Below are 18,424 nucleotides of genomic sequence, written 5' to 3' on the forward strand. Positions count from 1 at the left end.
ACATGTTTGCGGATCCTTCCTTTGTTATAAAATACAAAAATATCGTCACAGTATTACTGTTGCAGAAAATACGTGGTGTGAGAGGTGCCGCATTTCTGCAGCGGCCTGTATGCTCATTACGTATTGTTTTGAGTTAAATTTTAATTTTGAACAAACGATCCGGGAAAGCAGCATTATAAACATTCAATTGATTTCTCGAGAAACAGTTTCAGACCGCTTCTCATTTTCTAGAGAGGTCTGCATGCTTGCTCTCGACAGTAACTTCGAAGAGGATGGTCGCATCGGCGGTGTCGGTAAAGTTGTTGAAATCGATGAGTGCAAAATTGGCCGTCGAAAATACGAGCGAGGACGTGTAGTAGAAGGATTATAGATTCTCGGAATGATCCACAGAGGACATTCCTAGAACTATCGGTTGGAAATTTGTCCCGATAATAAGAGAGATCAGGCTACTTTAATTACATTAATAAGAAAGCATGTAGCGGAAGGGACAGAAATCCACACCGATTGTTGGAAGCAATACATTAATCTCGAAGATCATGGATTTGTCCACAAAACTGCGAATCATTCCGAACAATTTGTGGATCCCGATTCCGGAGCGCACACACAAAACATCGAGTCATCTTGGCGGTGGATGCGACGATTTCTCTCACGAGGAGGAGTGCGTAAGAGCAACATTGCAGAGCATCTCTGCGAAATTTTGTGGCGGCGACGCGTAAAGAAAATAGTTGTTGATCCGTTTAAAGAATTAATTACTAACATAAAAGCATATTAACCTGGCCACTAAATATACTCCCCAGACTATTATAAAAAAACTTATAAGGAGTATACAATCAAGACAATAAATAGAATATACTCAGAATTTCTAATTAAAATAAATTAAAATATATCTAAAAATCATGAAAGTAAAAAAAAATAATTAAAAACTTAAAAAATACAAAAAAAAATGCTTTTCAAAATACTCCAACCTTTCCGTGGTGAAAAGCGTGAGTACCCAACCGAAACCAATGGAGAATGCTCATTGTTTTTTTTTCATAAAAATCGAGATATCACTAATTTTCTTGGAAACTATCACTCGCAGAAAAAAATGTGTTACACAAAAAATGTGTATTTTTGTACAATCTACAACTTTTATTGGAACATTTTGCGAGATTTTGCATATTGGCTGAGATAAACGCAAAAAAACATATTTTTTATGGTTTTTTCGCAATTTCACCATGAAAATCGCCGAGTCGCCAATTTTCACTATCATTTTCGTAAATAGCGCGTCAAAATACATAAGAATACGCAGTATGAAGGAAATCGTCACGTTCACCTATTCGGAACTGCACCCCTAAATCGCACTCATGACTTGCCTTCATTGGCTGGCTGTTGACTAAGTCATTATCATTTCTTGCCTTTATGGGTTCTATATTGATTTCCTCTTCATATCTTGTATTTATTGGCTGAATATTAGCAATAAATGACAAGTTCACATTGAATGACCTTGAAGAATGACCAGTGTCTTAAGGCCATGAATTTCTTTGCATTTCCCCGTTAGAGCCCAATAACTTTCATAGGGAACATTTTTTTCGCAGAGCTGCATTTTTCGAGATATTCGGTAATGTTTCTTAAAAGGGTTGGATGTTTAACCCTCTATAACTCGAAAAATGTACATTTTCGGGGTTTAATCAAAATCGACCGAAAGCCATTTCATGTACATTTTCTGCGGGGTCCTTTTTGTTGGGGTTGCGTATTTCGTAATTAAAGTTAAATTATAATTCATAACAACTATTAGGATTTATTTAGCCATGCATCTTTAACCATGTCGCTGGCTTTCTCAGCAATCATAATAGTCGGTGCATTCGTATTTCCGCGAACAACAATCGGCATAATTGAAGCATCAGCAACGCGAAGTCCACTAATTCCATAGACACGTAGTTGTGGATCAACAACAGCCTCCTGATCAGTTTGAGGCCCCATTTTACAAGACCCAGCAATGTGATAACAAGACGCAGTATACTCGCGAATCACACATGACCAGTACTTATCACTATTAAATTTCCACTGCTTACAATTTGGTAGAGGAACATGATCCATCTGATATTCGTTTTCTTTGAAGGCTGTTGTATTAAACATATTTTGAAATATTTTAATGCCTTCAATCATTCTATATTTGTCTAAAGAATTTTCGAAATATCCCGGATAGATAATAGGATCACCCCAAACTGGGTCAGTATTGTTGAGTTTTATAAATCCTCTACTTTTTGGAGCAATCAATACTGGATAAACACCGATAGCATCAAAGTAAGATAAAGGTTGAATGCCTGAAGTTTTTGAATAAACAGGCCCAAATGTATATTGAATATCAGGTAGATTATCACTTTCTTCATAGTTTGTTTGAATGAACGCATTTGACACCATAGGCCCAGTAGACGAGAGGGGCCCCTTACCGGTTCTCAAGTAATAATAAACGTCTTTGAGCCTTTCTTTATTATTTTTAATAGATGAGGTCTTATTAAGTTTTATGACAATACCCAAAGTTGTTACATGATCATGAAAATTTTGACCAACTGGCGCCTCATAAATAACATTAATACCATGTTTTCGAAGTTCCGAACCAGGCCCTATACCAGAGAGCATTAAAACTTTAGGTGAATTAATTGCACCAGCTGATATAATCACTTCTTTTCTAGCCAGAATTATCTTAACTTTTCCAGTGGCAGTTGAAGTGTACTCCACTCCCTTAACTTGTTTTGTTTCTGGATCTATTATTACTTTTGTTACAAAGGCTTGAGTTTCAATGAAAAGGTTTGACCTTTTTTTTCTAATTGACTGGATGAAAGCACTATTAGTGCTTTGTCGCCTGCCATTTTTTGAAGTAGTTTGTAAACGTGTAACCCCTATATGTCTCCTCGCATTAACGTCAATATTTTTATAGCCAAGTTCTTCAAAAGCATTAATTAAAATTTTGGCGTTTTGGTCTGTGTAAGGGAAATGGCTGATAGGCTGATATCCTCCAGTTCCGTGAAATGTTGGATTACTTTGCACAATCTAGAAATTTATTAGAATTAATGTTTAGTTCAAGTAAAATTTGCCGTTAAATAATTATTTTTAAGGCCTAAAAATGTTTCACCTCTTTGTCTAGATTATCTTCTGATTTTTTAAAGTATTGCAGCACTTCTTCGTAGCTCCAACCAGCATTGCCTAACTGAGCCCATTTTTCGTAATCTTTTCTATTACCTCGAACGTATATCATTGAATTTATAGAACTTGAACCACCTAGACCCTATAGTACGTAATGAGTTTTCTGTTAAGTAGTTTAATAGAGGAAGTTGAATAGCATATTATCGAGAAACTAAAACTTACTTTTCCTTGGGGAAAAACACAGCTACCACCTCTATAAGAACGACACGATTTTTCGCTTGGCTGAGTTTTAAAATTCCAATCTATATTACTATGTACAAAATACGGTGCAAAAGCAGGAACTTGTGAAACTTTTGATTCTTCCATGCCGGCTTCCAATAAAAGTACCTAAAAAGTTTGAAATACGTATATAAATCAGTTTGTTAATATAAAAATCGTATAGAAAGCTTGTTAAATTCTGCGATGATTGAGCCCTACTTGAAATATATTCTAAAAATAGAGACATAGTTATGATGTGAGAGTAACATATCTATTTTACGTTTTTAAACAATTTCAGATTCTCAACTTCCACTCTTTGCACGCATTAGAGGAGTGAATTGAAAAAATTGAAACTCGTTTTAACTAAATTCTGAAATATCCTCTTTAAAATAAGACGAAGAAAATCATAAAATATTTACTGCTTCTCGAATTATAATACAAAATGTAGAAGCGTAACCAATACTAAAATTAGTCCGTCGAGGTGCACTTGAGCTTCTGCCTTCTTTTAAATAAACTTACCGGAAGCTGGAATTACAATATTGCCATGTCGATATTGGTTCTATGCCATAATTTAGTGTTTATTTAGTGCTAATTTAGTCTACAGAAAAAAATGTTGTATCCGGTAATGTTGATTAAAAACATGTAGTAATGTTAGCTTCAGCTGCACAGTAGAAAAAATCATCAATTTTGTTGCAGAGCATTTTGATCCAACGATGTCATGACGACGTAACCGAAAAATTGTATCTAACCTCACGCAAGTGACAAATAAACGTAACAGGTGATATTTTCTAATATTCTTGTAGATGGAAGTCAAAATTTCAGTCAATTACAGGTCAGTTTATTGAAATTATGCCTGAGAGATTCTCAGTACATATATGGTAAACGTTTCGACTGTACGTCGACAGTCCTCATCAGTATAAAATACTTCTTTCTACGAAATTTTGCACCTGTATGTTAAATTTAATTTGTTAGTTACTGAAATGACTGCGTCTGCTAGACGGTCTTAAATAAAGGTTCAGATTATGTTGACATCGAAAAACACACAGTTATCACATGCCGGCATGTGATAAGTGTAATTGACTGAAATTTTGACTTACATCTACAAGAATATTATTCAGATTTCGATGATTTTTTTAATTTTCAAGTACACTGCATGATCAGAAATCATAAAAAGCTTCCATATGAGCTAAAGTAGTCTAAGAACGTCATCCATCTTGGTTGGACTTGATACATGATCCCGAATCAGATCATTATGATCTCCAAAGTCGATCTTTATTGCGGCTAATGAAAATGCTGTTTATTACGGTATCATGTATGTTGTATATCAAAATGATATTGATTTCGGTATCATTTTGAATATTTATTTTTACTGTGTTAAACCACAACTCCGGTATGCGAAAATCGGAAATTATCAGCGATATGAGATTTTGCTTTCCGCAAGAACTTAGGGCTAATTAAATGCTTCAGATTTATGCTATGCACAAAATCCAGGCACTTTTTTTTACTAAAAACGTGTATAGTAATGCTGGCTTCAGGTGACACTGGCATATGGAACTCGGAAACTATAAGTGATATCAGAGTCTCCTTTGCACTGTAAAAAAAAGGATCAATTTTGTTGTAGAGCATTTTGCCCCAGCGATCATTTGACTCTCGAGATCATAATGATTTTCCATTCGGATCAATTTGACCTCATTTTTTGGTTCATATGTCTGACTAAACAAAATGGCCGCCAATTCTTGGCGCCGGTGTCATAATGACATAACCTAAAAATGGTAGCTAACCGCACGCAAGTGACAACTACCCTTAACAGGTGATATTTTATAATATCAGATTTCGTTATTATTTTAACTTTTCAAGTACACTGCACGATCAGAAACCATAAAAGGCGTGAATATGAGCTAAAGTATTGTAAGAACGTCAGCCATCTTGGTTTGACATCATACATGATCCCAAATCAGATAATTATGATCTCAAATGTCGATCATTTACTTCGGCCGATCACAATACTATTGAATTCGGTATCATTTTTGTTGCATATCATAATGATATTGATTTCGGAATCATTTTGAACACTTTTTTTTACTGTGTGCGCAGGAATTTAGTGATAATTAAGTACTCTGGATGGTTGCTATGCACAAAATCCGGAAACTTTTTTTTTCCCAAAAACGTGTAGCAATACTTACTTCAGGTGACTGGTATGGAAAACTCGGAAACTATTGGTGGTTTCAAACTCTCCTTTGTGCAGGAATTTAGGGCTAATTAAATGCTCTCGATTTGTGCTATGCACAAAATCGGGGCACTTTTTTGTACCACAGAATTTAGTTCTTGCGAAGATATGTTAGCACTAAATAAGCACTAAATTCCTGCGCAAAGCAGAATTTAGTACAACTAATAGTTTTCGAGTTTCATATGCCAGAGACACCTGGAGCCAGCATTATTACATGTTTTTAGTAATAAAAAGTGGCCGGATTTCTTGCATACAGCTCTAAATTCCTGCGCAAAGGAGAATCCGATATCACTAATAGTTTCCAAGTTTCGCATACTGAAGTTGTGGCTTCAGCTGAAGCTAGCATTAGTACATGTTTTTGGCCAAAATTACCCGGCACAACTTTTTTTCTGTAACATAAATTAGCACTAAACAAACAATAAATTATGGCATAGTCCCCATATCGATATTACAATGTTGTAATTCCAACTTCTGGGACCTGTTAATAAATAACTTTTTTAAAAGAATTTTTATTATTGTTTTAAAATTCGTACTTACGTTCCACTCTTCAACTTCTGTCAACCTATTAGCGAGGACACAACCTGCTGAGCCACCTCCAATGATAATAAAATCGTATTCTTTAGGAGTAGACTGAGGAAAAATCCTTTGGGTTTTGGTTCCTGAGCGACGTATTCTTAAATAATTTCCATCGACAGAATATCCGAATAAGTTAGCGATGAGCATTAAGAACATGATTGACGTTTTTTGACATGCTGATCCATCGGCACCCGTAGTACATGATTGTAATAGATTTAGGGGCACGAACGACATGAGTGAATTTAATATTATCCTGATTGACACTAATGTACAGCTCTTCTTTTTTGTAGCACAATCTAGCTTTGATAAAACTTTATATTTGCTTTTTATATCACTGTGTAAACATTACTAACAGGTGCAATACAACCAGTGGTAGGAGTCACTTGGGTCGAATTTCAAATGCAAATTGGAATCCATTTGGGCACGTTTGGAACATGGGGTTTTTCAAAATTGAGTTTAATTTGAGAAAAATTCGAAGCTCATTAAATCACTTCGAAAGTAAAATTTCGCAAATTTGAAACTGTTCCGTTGGTTTTTAAATAAAACTGATGTGAAATAGTGCTGATCGAGAGTCGAATAAAAAATTCAATTTCGCTGTGGAGTCGAATATATTAATTGCACATTACTATTTATAGATTATACTTTTATATGCTTATGACCGATAAGATCATATTTCGCGAGACCTAAATGGAAGGCGTAAGCGATTGTGATGTACTCCCCCTGAATGTGGGGCGTAAATTAATGTTTTTAAACAATTAGGAAAATGTGTCACATCAATATGCAGAAATAATCTTCAATTCGCTCTTTCTATTCTTCTAATTTCCTCTTATTGGCAGTAAGGTTACACGTAATCCTTATAACTTTATTTACAACACCTGGAAAATAATTTTACACCACATATCTGAAAGAAAATTATACTTCATTAATGCATTTCTTTATTACATATTGGGTTTTTCATAGATTTCACACGAATTAAAACGAATGTACTAGCTCAGCATGAAATTCTTAAAACCTTAACTGGCTTCGATTTTTAATTTATTTTGGTTTACAATAATATGTAAAAAAATAAAACGATAAAGTTACCTAGCATTTTCAATAGTATGCTTTTTTTTAAAAATATGCGATGAAGCAAACTCACACTTGGTCAGTATTAGTACACCTGCACTTGCAGAATGTAAAGAATTCTACTGTTATTTGACTAATTATTACAGACAAATTCTTCACTCTTCTGCCGAAGTATAGCAAACATTTTTTTAACATTTTAAATTTATGAAACTAATTCCTAACTGATGTATTTATCGACTTATCACAATACGTTAACAATTCCTATTATAAACAGTTTTATCAACAATTATACAATTTTGGTTATTATCTCTGGGCCTCATTTCTGCTTCCAGTGGATGAGAATGTGTTCGTTAAAGCCGAAGGAGCTTTAACAAAAGATAATTCGCAATCACCAAATTACAGTTTGATCGATGCTTTATCCTTTAATTTTAAAAAGTTTATGCACAAATGTGGGGAAGTACAAAAACCAAACATGCAGCGTGAAGTAAATACATTATCAAGCGCGAAGCGCTAGAAACAAACGTCGCGCACCCTAGTCGCGCTGAAACTTGCAAGCGTTAAGAAAGTTACCTTGCAGCAGGCAAATCGTTTTTCGTCTGAGAATTCAACAAATTGTTAATTTCTGGAACGTTTCTTATCATTTTTCGAGAGTGAAATAGATTCCATCACAGAAAAAACGAAAGATAAAGTTTACATCGATTTCACGTGAAAGATTCAATGCAACAAAAATTAACCTTGCCAGATAAACTTTACATGAATCGAAGATAATTTCCGATTTTTAACTTTGCCTGGATAATGTTTCGTCTTATAATCGCTCCATTTTTATTTAAGATGTAGCGAGAATTACGAAGTCAGCGCTATCTATCGTCGTTTCACTTTATTAAATTGGAGATAAATGGGGATTCCCACACAGAAAAACGCTGGTGTTAAATTCGTTGCAGCTCAAATTTCATTGGGTTCCCAATGATCATTTGAGAGAGTTTTCAAGTCTCAAATGTATTCCTCTGAACGTAGGTGCCCATGTGGGCATCTAGGGGAAAGTATCAGTTGGAGACACCTGAATACCTGTCAAAGCAACTATTCGCTTTGCGATATTAGCCTAAATAATTGTTAATAAGGAAACCATTTGAAACAATATTTACCTAATTTTGAAATTTCTTTCATTTAATAGGGCGTACCAGTCACTTAGAATAAAATTATAACTTCCTAATGCAACTTCCAAAAGTTAGGTTAGTCATGCCCGTCGATATTTAAACTAAAGCCGAGATGTATAGAAAAAGTCATGACCGTCTACATATACAATAAGGTATTTTCACTCCAATCACTAGCTCACTTCACTTCGTTGAAAACTGAGGGGATAACAATTGATCAAATGCATGGAAATCGGTTAATTTTTGCTCTATTTTTCTAATATCTTCGTAGAAAGTAATTTTTCTGTATAAGTGCAACTGAAAAATAGTTTTTCTTTTTTAGAGATTATTTAATGCAATAATAAAATTATAATAATTTTCATTCATGCGTGCGTCAGAGCTGAGCACTAGTTGTCTACCCTTTGAAGCGCGATTCAAAATTACGTTGAAAAACAATTCTTGTAATTTAAATAAATAATTATTAAAATATACACAAGAATGTATAAAAATTGTGTAACTTTTGATTTCAGACAAGAAAAAAATTTATAACACATATATTTGATGAATAACAGTTTATTTTCATTGAATTTGAAAGACTGACTAATATTTCTCAAAATATTTGTTAATAGATACATTTTTTTAAATATCATATGCTATTTTAGCAGCTTGATATATAGAAGCTAAATGCAGAATATAATAGTGATAATATTTGAATAATTCTAAAACAAAATTTCAGATTGTTCTTTTCGTTTGAGATGTGACAAAACGACGCTTGAAGTAAAAAAAAAAGAAAGCATAACTACAATTCAGTCGTGATAATTTATGTATTTATAGGTTATATCATTATATGAATTCCCAGAAAAATACATAAAAAATATTTAAAAAATTATAAATAATTATTTTCAATCACTTTTCCAAGAAATTTCTTTTTAAATTGAATGTTTTGTAAAATATAATTTGGTCTTTGGAATTCACTGAAAATAAAGTGTTATTAATATTATATATTTGTTGTATTTTTTTGTCTGAAATCAAAGTTACACAATTTGTATATATCCTTGTGGATATTTTAATAATTATTTACTTAAGTTACAAGAATTGTTTGTTAATGTAATTTTGAATCGTGCGCCAAGTGCGGCCAATGAGCGGTCAGCCCTAACGCAAGCGCAGTAGCTCAGGGTGCCAACATTGGCATCATTGGTCCACAGTACAAACCGGAAAAATAAATCAAATCAGCCCTCAGGAAAAATTTGGGATATGAAAGCCTCAATAAGGTATTTTCACTTCAACCATCAGCTAACTTCACTTTGTTAAAAGCTGAGAGGGAAAAATGGATCAAAACTTTATTTCTTTAATATATTTGTAATTAATTATCATTATTATTATTTTATTATTTCATTAAATAGTAATTAAAAAATAAAAACTATGTTTTAACTACACTTATATAGAAAAAATTACCTTGTACGTACATGTTAGCAAAATAGGGCAAAAATGAACTGAATCCCATACATTTGGTCCCTTATTTTCCCCTCAGCAATCTACGAAGTGAAGTTAGTTGTTTATTGAAGTGAAAACACCTAATAGGCTTTTATTTTATCAGTTTGAATATTCCCGCCGCTATATTTGAAACATTGCAATGTTTCATGAAACTTTTCATCAGGCTAAACTTTCATGCAAATTTACATCCCTACTCATCGCGAAAAACAAATTTGTTTTTATTATACAATTGTATTTACTTTATCTTTCATATATGGCACTAGCCACAGCAAGATTAGATATTTAAGATACCTTTAAACTTCCGCAGAAAATCTAGTGGAAATTTGTTCGAACGACCAGGCATCAATTTCGATGCAGATGGTCACGACTTAGTTTGTACATCCCGGCTTTGGTGGTTTGAATGTCATACAGTAGGTTTTGACTATCCTAACATATAGATATTACATCACGCCAAGTACTATTTTTATTCCAAGACTGTTTATTCGCTGGTAAATGAGAGGAAATAAAAAGTTAGGTAATTATTATTATAATTAACCTGCTTATTAACATCTGTTTCACTCAAATAACGACCGACAAAATGATCTTGACAGATGACTTACAGTTTGTAGACGACACTTCACGTTGCACTGGATGAGAAAAAACAGTGTCTAAATGATGCTTTTCCCCTAGATTCTCCGAATGAACCTGTGTGGTTCAAATTTGTTGCAACTCTATTGAACACCGATTTCGGTGTACATTGGAGGATCTGCGATTTTCTGTGCATCTGTCAGTAGCTTTTTGCGCTTTTTGCTAAATGGTATTAAATAAGTTTTAATTCGTCTACAATAGTGTAATTTATTTCGGAGGAGATATATCAGTAAGAACAAATTTTTTTCGTGTTCTCTGTTGTTGATTCTACATATTTTACCGAAATTTGCTCACTTCAACGTGACTTAGTCGAAGATTTCAAAATTATTTTCCTAACATCGATGAAACTTTCGCCGAAATATGTTTAATTGTTAACCCTTGCAGGTCTTACCTGCAACACATTTTAATTTTTGTTTTTTCTGTGTTGTTTTAAGTCTAGTGTCCTGATTTATAGCTCGGATTCACTCATATTCTTTCGCGGAGAAAAATGGACGGTCTGTTTGGCCATATAAATGTGCAGACAGATCATATTGATAAGATATTTTAAATAAATAAATAAGTGGGTGAAAACTTTCTTTTCTTAACAGATAGCACTTTGGTACCACACGGTCTACAAGTCCGTTATGCTAATTGGAGCCAATTAGCGATACCCTTTAAATTTTCACGCGCATGACTGACGCTCAAAAATCAAGCAATCGACCATACGCGAATGGCTTATCTGCTTTTTAATAGATGTTTTAAATGCAAGACAACAATATGTGCGTATGGACCATCACGAAAAGGATACCTTAGTCATTCCTGATAGTGAGTCTGATTTTCTTATGAAAGTCAGATTGGCGATCAAATAAGAGTCTTTTTAACAATGTCGAAACAAATTTGGAAGGACCGTTCCACCATGTAGAAAGACTGTCTGGCTCTCTAAATTTTGACCATCCATTTTTCTCCGTGTTGCCGTTTTCCCATTGCTGGTAAGGATGCCGTAACAGACGACAGCTTATATTCCATCGTAGGATAAAGTTTCGCCAAATAGCATGTAAACTTTAACAGCGGGAAATTTTACATGCAACAAATTTTAACCTTAGTTATTTCTGTGATTCCGTGATTTTAATACATAACCTCTCTCTACCCTCTCGCATTCTAATTTTATTCTAATTCTCCATGTCCACAATTCATCATATCATAATCTATTGTATATATAAAGATAAACGTGTCAAAACAATGAACATTGGCAAACAGTTTTGTAACATGAAACTTGTCACGCCATAAACTGCAAGTTTTCAAGTATTTTTGTCGCGAAGATTTAAGCCTTGATTTAAATAAGTAATTCATAATAATAACATTACAAATTACGAAAAATGATAAAATTATAACAAAATAATTATTATTATAGTAAAGTATAGCAAAATATAATAATATTTTACAATTTACAAAATAAAGAAATATATCCTTTGATACGAATTCTTGAAATGTAATCTAGTAACTTGTTTTAGAGAAAATTTCGACTAATCAGTAGTCATTTTTATATAAACATTGAGTTTAAACTTAAAAATTACTAAAATAATTAAATACAGCCGAAAATTAGTCGAGATTTTGTAATAAATTAAATGAGTTGCCATCATTCATATTTGCACGCTAAAATGGAGTCATACTTTTCACATAAATAAGTTGATGTGAAAACCTCCTCAAGGTACCTCATAGGCGCTATTGAAATTTAATATATGTGAAAAATCAATATTATAGCAGGTGCTCTTAAAAGATGCATTTAGGTGTCCTATACATTTTTAATCAATAAATGTATTTTGGATTGCATCTGAAACAGATAAATTTTTAATTCCGTAAGGCCATGTGACGAGTAGGTCACGTGACCAGATTCCTAACTTACCGCCACTTTTTTTATTTCCTAACTTACACTGACAGACCTTTCGTTAGAATTAATGAAATAAATGAATTAGACTTTAGTATAATCAGTGGCGTAACTTCCTTACCGTGAAACCCCGCATTGCGGGGGGGGGGGGGGCTCCTTACGGCCAGTGGCAAAATTATCTCTTAATTTCAATTTTATACATTTTTGTGCATTTTTAAATAATTGTTTATTTTGAATTATAGAACTTTGAAAGAATATATTAAACATTTTTTAATTATTTGAACAAATATAATTTGTTTAAACATTTCTTTTTCCAAAAATATTTTAAAACCGCATTTTATGAATTAAACTTTATATTCTATAATTATGAGGATTAATTCAACGGATTTCAACAATTTTCAATTTTAAGAGAATACTTAAAACGATTTTAAAACATCACATAAGACTTCCAAAATGACCAGAAATAAATCTCGAAGATTTGAAGACGATTTTAGGGGTAATTTAAGTTAGTTTAAGGGGGGACGAATTGCAATATAGCAACGTGCAGATAATTTTGTTAACCGTGCAATAATAATTTTTATGTCAGAACTATGTATAATTTATTTTATAAATTGTTTAAAATAAAATATAATTTGTAATATAATATAAAAAGAACTTTGTGATATATATGGTTTTTTTAAATGTATTTCAGTTGCACTTATACGCTGTTTGCTATTGAATTTCATAAGAGGGGCCACCTAAACATTTTTGCGGTGGGTCCTACACGGTTGTAGTTACGCCACTGAGTATAATATCGTTCCAAAATAGGGAAAACCGAGGTTTTATTATATTTATTCGTAATTCAGTACTGAAGTTTAAAATTATCATACGAGTATTTAAAACACGAAGACGACAAAGTAGTATTCTAAATACGAAATTTTATGAATCTCCATTTCAAGAATTAACACAATCAAAAAATGATATTCTTTTTAGTGAGTTTTCGAAAAATAATTTGAATAAAAAGAATAGTGAATATCATAATGTCGAAAAAGGTATTTTCGAAATTGATATTGTCCATATGAAGTTGACCGAAATCTGAGACGCATAGCAAACTATGAAATCATTATTCTTAATTTTTCATATAGTTTCGTTTGAGAATGCTCCTCGATTGTTTCCGCCATTTTCCGAGCGGGCCAAAAGGTTATGATTCACAATATTTAAAATAAAAGTTAACTCTTTCTATTTCAAATTCATTCATTTAATATTATATTTACAACATTATGAATTATTTATCACGAAATTTATACACTAAGGTAATAAGATTTAATTCCATGAGTACAATTTATAAAATATTACATCTAAATACACTCAAGTTTATTATACTGAGTTACTGAGATATCAAATTAAAGAATGTTATTCATATAAAGAATTTTATCAGTTCCGTTAAAAATGTATTTTATAAAAAATCAATTTAATCATTGAAAATCATAATGCCCTGAGTTTTCAAGCGACGCCGCTTAGCCGAGATTTTTACCAAATATTCCATAATGTAAGTTAGCCGTGGAATTTAGTTGTCAGGGAATGGCAACTTCAAACGATGTTTTCACTCTTTCAAATAAATGTATGACTATCGTTTTAACTTCAATTGTTAACTTTGATATAGTGAACTTTAAATTCTCGCAAGTTTTATAAGAGTTAATGCAACATCCTTTCCATTTGTTCAAACAAAAATATTAGTTTTGACTAAAAAAAATGGTGGGTCTCGTCTTAAATTTTAATAATTATGACAAAAGCACAAAAAAATGTATTTACAAAAAACACTTTTTTTATAATTATAAAAATTTAGGATCAGACCCACCCTTTTTTAGTGCTTCTTACTTAGTATCCCAAATTTCCAATTCGATGTGACGCTTCGTGGAAAAATAAGTTAAGAAATAAAAAAAGTGGCGGTAAGTTATGAATCTGGTCACGTGACCAACTCATTACATGGCCTTAATGTAATTGATGACAAGAATATTCCTTTAAATTTTACTGTTTCTATATGAATAATTTATTACTCATTTTAAAAATATTTTCTTAAATAGGATCCCAAACATGCATTAGGGAATTTCTTACGGATAATGTGGTAAAAAGAAATTGGAGGACAGTTTTTTAATTTACTGGTATTACTTATAGTAATACAAGTCTAAATCGTGAATATGATTGGATATTCTTCTCACTCTTTCCATGTCAATCTGAAATACATTTATTTGTTTGATTAATATAATCTTTTTAGGACGCCTTGGCATGACTTGTGGAGCGCCAACCAAGGCGGGCGCAGCCGGGGTTTCTCGGCTGCGCTCCCATGTCAGTCCGCCATAGTCTCCTTCCCATTGAACCTATTTGAAACTATTCTAGAAATAATTATCAACTGCGAAATATTGATGAAAGTTCAAAAATTCAATTGTTCGTAACAGATATGCAAGTGTAGCAGTTTACTGCATAACTAAGACATACAAATTGTTATTTTTAATAACTAATAGTTTAAAAAATGCTCCATTTGAAAGTTTTTTCCCCTTAAATATTATTGTAAAGAAACTAAGATAAACATTTAATCTAGGAGTTAAGCTAATAACTAAAAATAAGATTTTTATAAACTATTATAAATTGTTATACTGCTGGAACAAAAGACTTATTTATTACAATACCAATATCTAGTTCTTTTTGAATACTAAGCACGAAAAAATCACTTATACAGAAACTGTATCAGTTGTGCATTTTAAAAATAGTTTGTCTATAATAATAGTAAATCTTATTATTAGCCAAACATATAGATTCAATGTGAATATTAGATTGTTCACAAAAATATAAATTACAATTATATATTGTTATTTAATTTAAAAAAAAAAGAATATTTACGATTTTCGAAGATTTAGACCGGAAAAATTACTTAGTTGTGTAGAAAACTGTTGTAATTGCACATGTATCTACACAATTTTTTATATCAATCGTTCATTCAATTATCTGGATGGATTATCAATATTAGCTTGCTTCCAAGAAGATTTAATCGAGAAATAAATTTTCTAAGAAAAAGCGTTTAGTTGCGAGATTTGGTGAGTATATTTGTTATAGACAATTGAATTTGTTTACTTTTAACTGTATTGTGCAGTTGATAATTATTTCTGAAAGTGTTCAAATTTGAGAGTATATTCGAAGGACAGTTTAATACTGCCCGATGGGCGTTTCGCCTTCCTGACATGAGGAAGAAAAAGGTTATTAAAGTTATCATTTTCAAGTTCAAGTTCTCATTTTCGATAGACACGAATTGCGGTAATCTGTATTTTCAGTGTTGTTTTGATAATATATTGTGTAATAATTGAGTAAACCTTTACAATAAACTCTCTCTTCTTTATAGAAGCAAATTTTAGAGGAAAAATTTTTTTCCAGAGTTGAACACCATAGTGAAGTATTTTTTAATAATAATTTAATTAAATATAAATAAAATTATTGGTTTATTTTGCCATTTTTTTTTAATTAAAAAATCATTGTTGAAGCTAGGCAACTTTGTCACTTTATTTGTGTACACGTTAATGCAGACCAAAAGAAAATTATAAATCTGTCGGGGCATGCGTTCAGGTCTTGTAAATGATCACAGTTTATTTAACACGAAACGAATTGATTTATTCAGTTGACACAAAGTGTACAAAGTAACGACTGGATAGACTAGCAACTAATCTGTACGTAAGCTATGCGGCAGGTTATCAAAGGATCGCAATGCACTTTTGACAGACACGGACTTGTCGAGACTCTTCTAGAAATTTCAGGGCCAGCCGTGTATCTGATTTGCTAGTTTCTCCTTCTATAAACCTACTTGAACACACAATACACAATATTTGTAATATAAGTAATACACAATATTTGAAAGAAAGAAAAGCAATATTTGGTAATATGTGGTAATTATTTTCAAATTAAAATTTATATATAATTATAGTAGACATTCACAGCGGATTATGAGACAATTATGAATAGTAAATTCTGGGTTTTAAGTTTTGACTACTGCACTATACAACAGTGCCACAAGTAAAGATTATCTTTCTCCCCAGTCTTCCTTAATCATGTCGCTAGCTTTTTCAGCAATCATAACTGTAGCTGCATTTGTATTCCCTCGGACAATAACAGGAATTATGGATGCATCTACCACTCTAAGCGCCTTTACGCCATAAACACGTAATCGGGAATCCACAACTGCTTCCGAATCATTTTGAACACCCATCTTGCAAGTTCCAACTGCATGAGAACCTGGCACTGTTTTCGCTCTTAACATACATTTCCAATAATCATCAGTATTGAACACCAAGTTATTGCAAGGAAATTGTGGAATATCATACAATTTGTAATTATTTTTTTTGAAGGATGTGGTATTGAAAAATTTGAGACACATTCTGATACTTTCTACCATGCGTTTCACATCCGAAACATCTTTTAAATATCCGGGATAAATTAAGGGGGATCCTAGAATAGGATCTGTATTATTCAATTTAATATATCCTCTACTTTTGGGCATGAGCAAAATAGGATAAAAAAGAATCGAATCATAATATGACATAATCGAACTCAAGTTTAAATCAGCAATTTTCGTTCCTATGAAGGACAATTGAACATCAGGCGCATCTGAATTTTCTTCATACATTGTTTTACCGAAAATTGATATAATTTGAGGACCTATTGATGACAATGGACCCTCATGTGCCCGCAAATATGTTATCAAATCTGCCTTTTTTTGTTTATACGTCTTTTCTGTCTTAGTTTTGTTATCCAAAATAATATATATTCCAGTGAACGTCACGTGATCGTGAAGATTAGATCCTACGGGTGAGTTCTGAATTAAATTAATGTTATGTTTCTCAAGTTCCTCAGCTGGGCCAATACCGGTAAGCATTAGTAATTGAGGTGATTTTACAGCTCCAGCTGAAACAATAACTTCCTTCTTAGCCATTGCTACCTTATTTACCTTTTCATAAGTAGAGGTGTATTCGACACCATGTGCCTTTTTGGTTTCTGGATGAATTAATATTTTTGTAACGTAAGCCTCGGTTTCAATAAATAGATTAGATCTTTTGTTTCGAATTGGTTTAATGAATGCTGTATTAGTACTTTGACGTTCTCCATTAAGCGTATTTGTTTGTAAAATCATTGCCCCTAACTGTTGTTCTGCATTCACGTCTACAGTTTTGAATCCAACTTCCTTTGAAGCTTCCATCAAATTTTCTAAATTCATATCCTCGTAAAGAATTTTTTCTACTGTTTGATACCCTCCCTTACTATGATATTCAGGATTATCTTGAAGAATCTATTGAAATGAAAATTAGCCTGTAATTAACATTTCTGACATATATGTAAGAATGATGAAACTTGTGTGATTGAAAATCCGGCTTTGCTTTACCTTTTCGTTCTTGTTGTCCTCAGATTTTTTTAAATAGGGCAACACATCCTTATAACTCCAGCCAGTATTCCCTAATTCAGCCCATGTATCATAATCTTTTTTATTACCTCTTACGTAAAGCATTCCACTTATTGCACTTGAACCTCCCATTGTCTGTACATCCAGAGAAAAGTTCTTATTAAATTAAAAAAAATGTTGTTTGACTAGGTGCTGTTGATTCAAAGTACAAATATTTTTAGATTAAAAGAAAATTTATTTGATTTTAATAAATAACGTCGCGTGCTTCATTACATTTAAAGAAATTATTTGTTTGATTTAAAACAAAATTATGTTGATTAAAAAAAGTTACTACGAACAATGAAAGAAATAATTCTTTTTAGTCAGTAATCATAAATAAGCAAATTATTTCTTTGAATCAAAGAAAGATTTTCTTAATCCGCATTACTAATGTGCCACGAGATTGCGCAGAACAAATCAGTTTGAATATTTTACGTTACCGCGTCTTTCAGAACACGTGTTGTCAAATTTTGGTGAAGACGTGGAGGCGGACGGCTCTTATGTTAATAATTTAAACCGTTAAAATGTGTTAAAGAAGTGTGCAACATCTTTTCATCGTAGGGATTTGCAGAAAGCATAGTAGCATTCTACCATGTGAATAT

At 32.4% G+C, this 18,424-nt stretch overlaps 2 protein-coding genes across 2 annotated transcripts in view; one reads left to right on the plus strand and one right to left on the minus strand.

Annotated features, from left to right (window-relative positions):
- Positions 1-18,424, plus strand: part of LOC117166834 (flotillin-2) — a 342,246-nt gene that overhangs the window by 205,658 nt on the left and 118,164 nt on the right. The window lies entirely within an intron of this gene.
- Positions 1,683-6,725, minus strand: LOC117166831 (glucose dehydrogenase [FAD, quinone]-like). The gene is made up of 4 exons (XM_033351166.1): positions 6,146-6,725; positions 3,346-3,510; positions 3,113-3,265; positions 1,683-3,030 (listed from the first exon to the last, which is right to left on the minus strand). Exons 1-4 carry the CDS (start codon positions 6,416-6,418, stop codon positions 1,771-1,773), a joined length of 1,851 nt encoding a protein of 616 aa, XP_033207057.1. The 5' UTR covers positions 6,419-6,725; the 3' UTR covers positions 1,683-1,770.

This window comes from Belonocnema kinseyi, chromosome 2, assembly GCF_010883055.1.
Source record: "Belonocnema kinseyi isolate 2016_QV_RU_SX_M_011 chromosome 2, B_treatae_v1, whole genome shotgun sequence".
Classification (NCBI taxonomy): Eukaryota; Metazoa; Arthropoda; class Insecta; order Hymenoptera; family Cynipidae; genus Belonocnema; species Belonocnema kinseyi.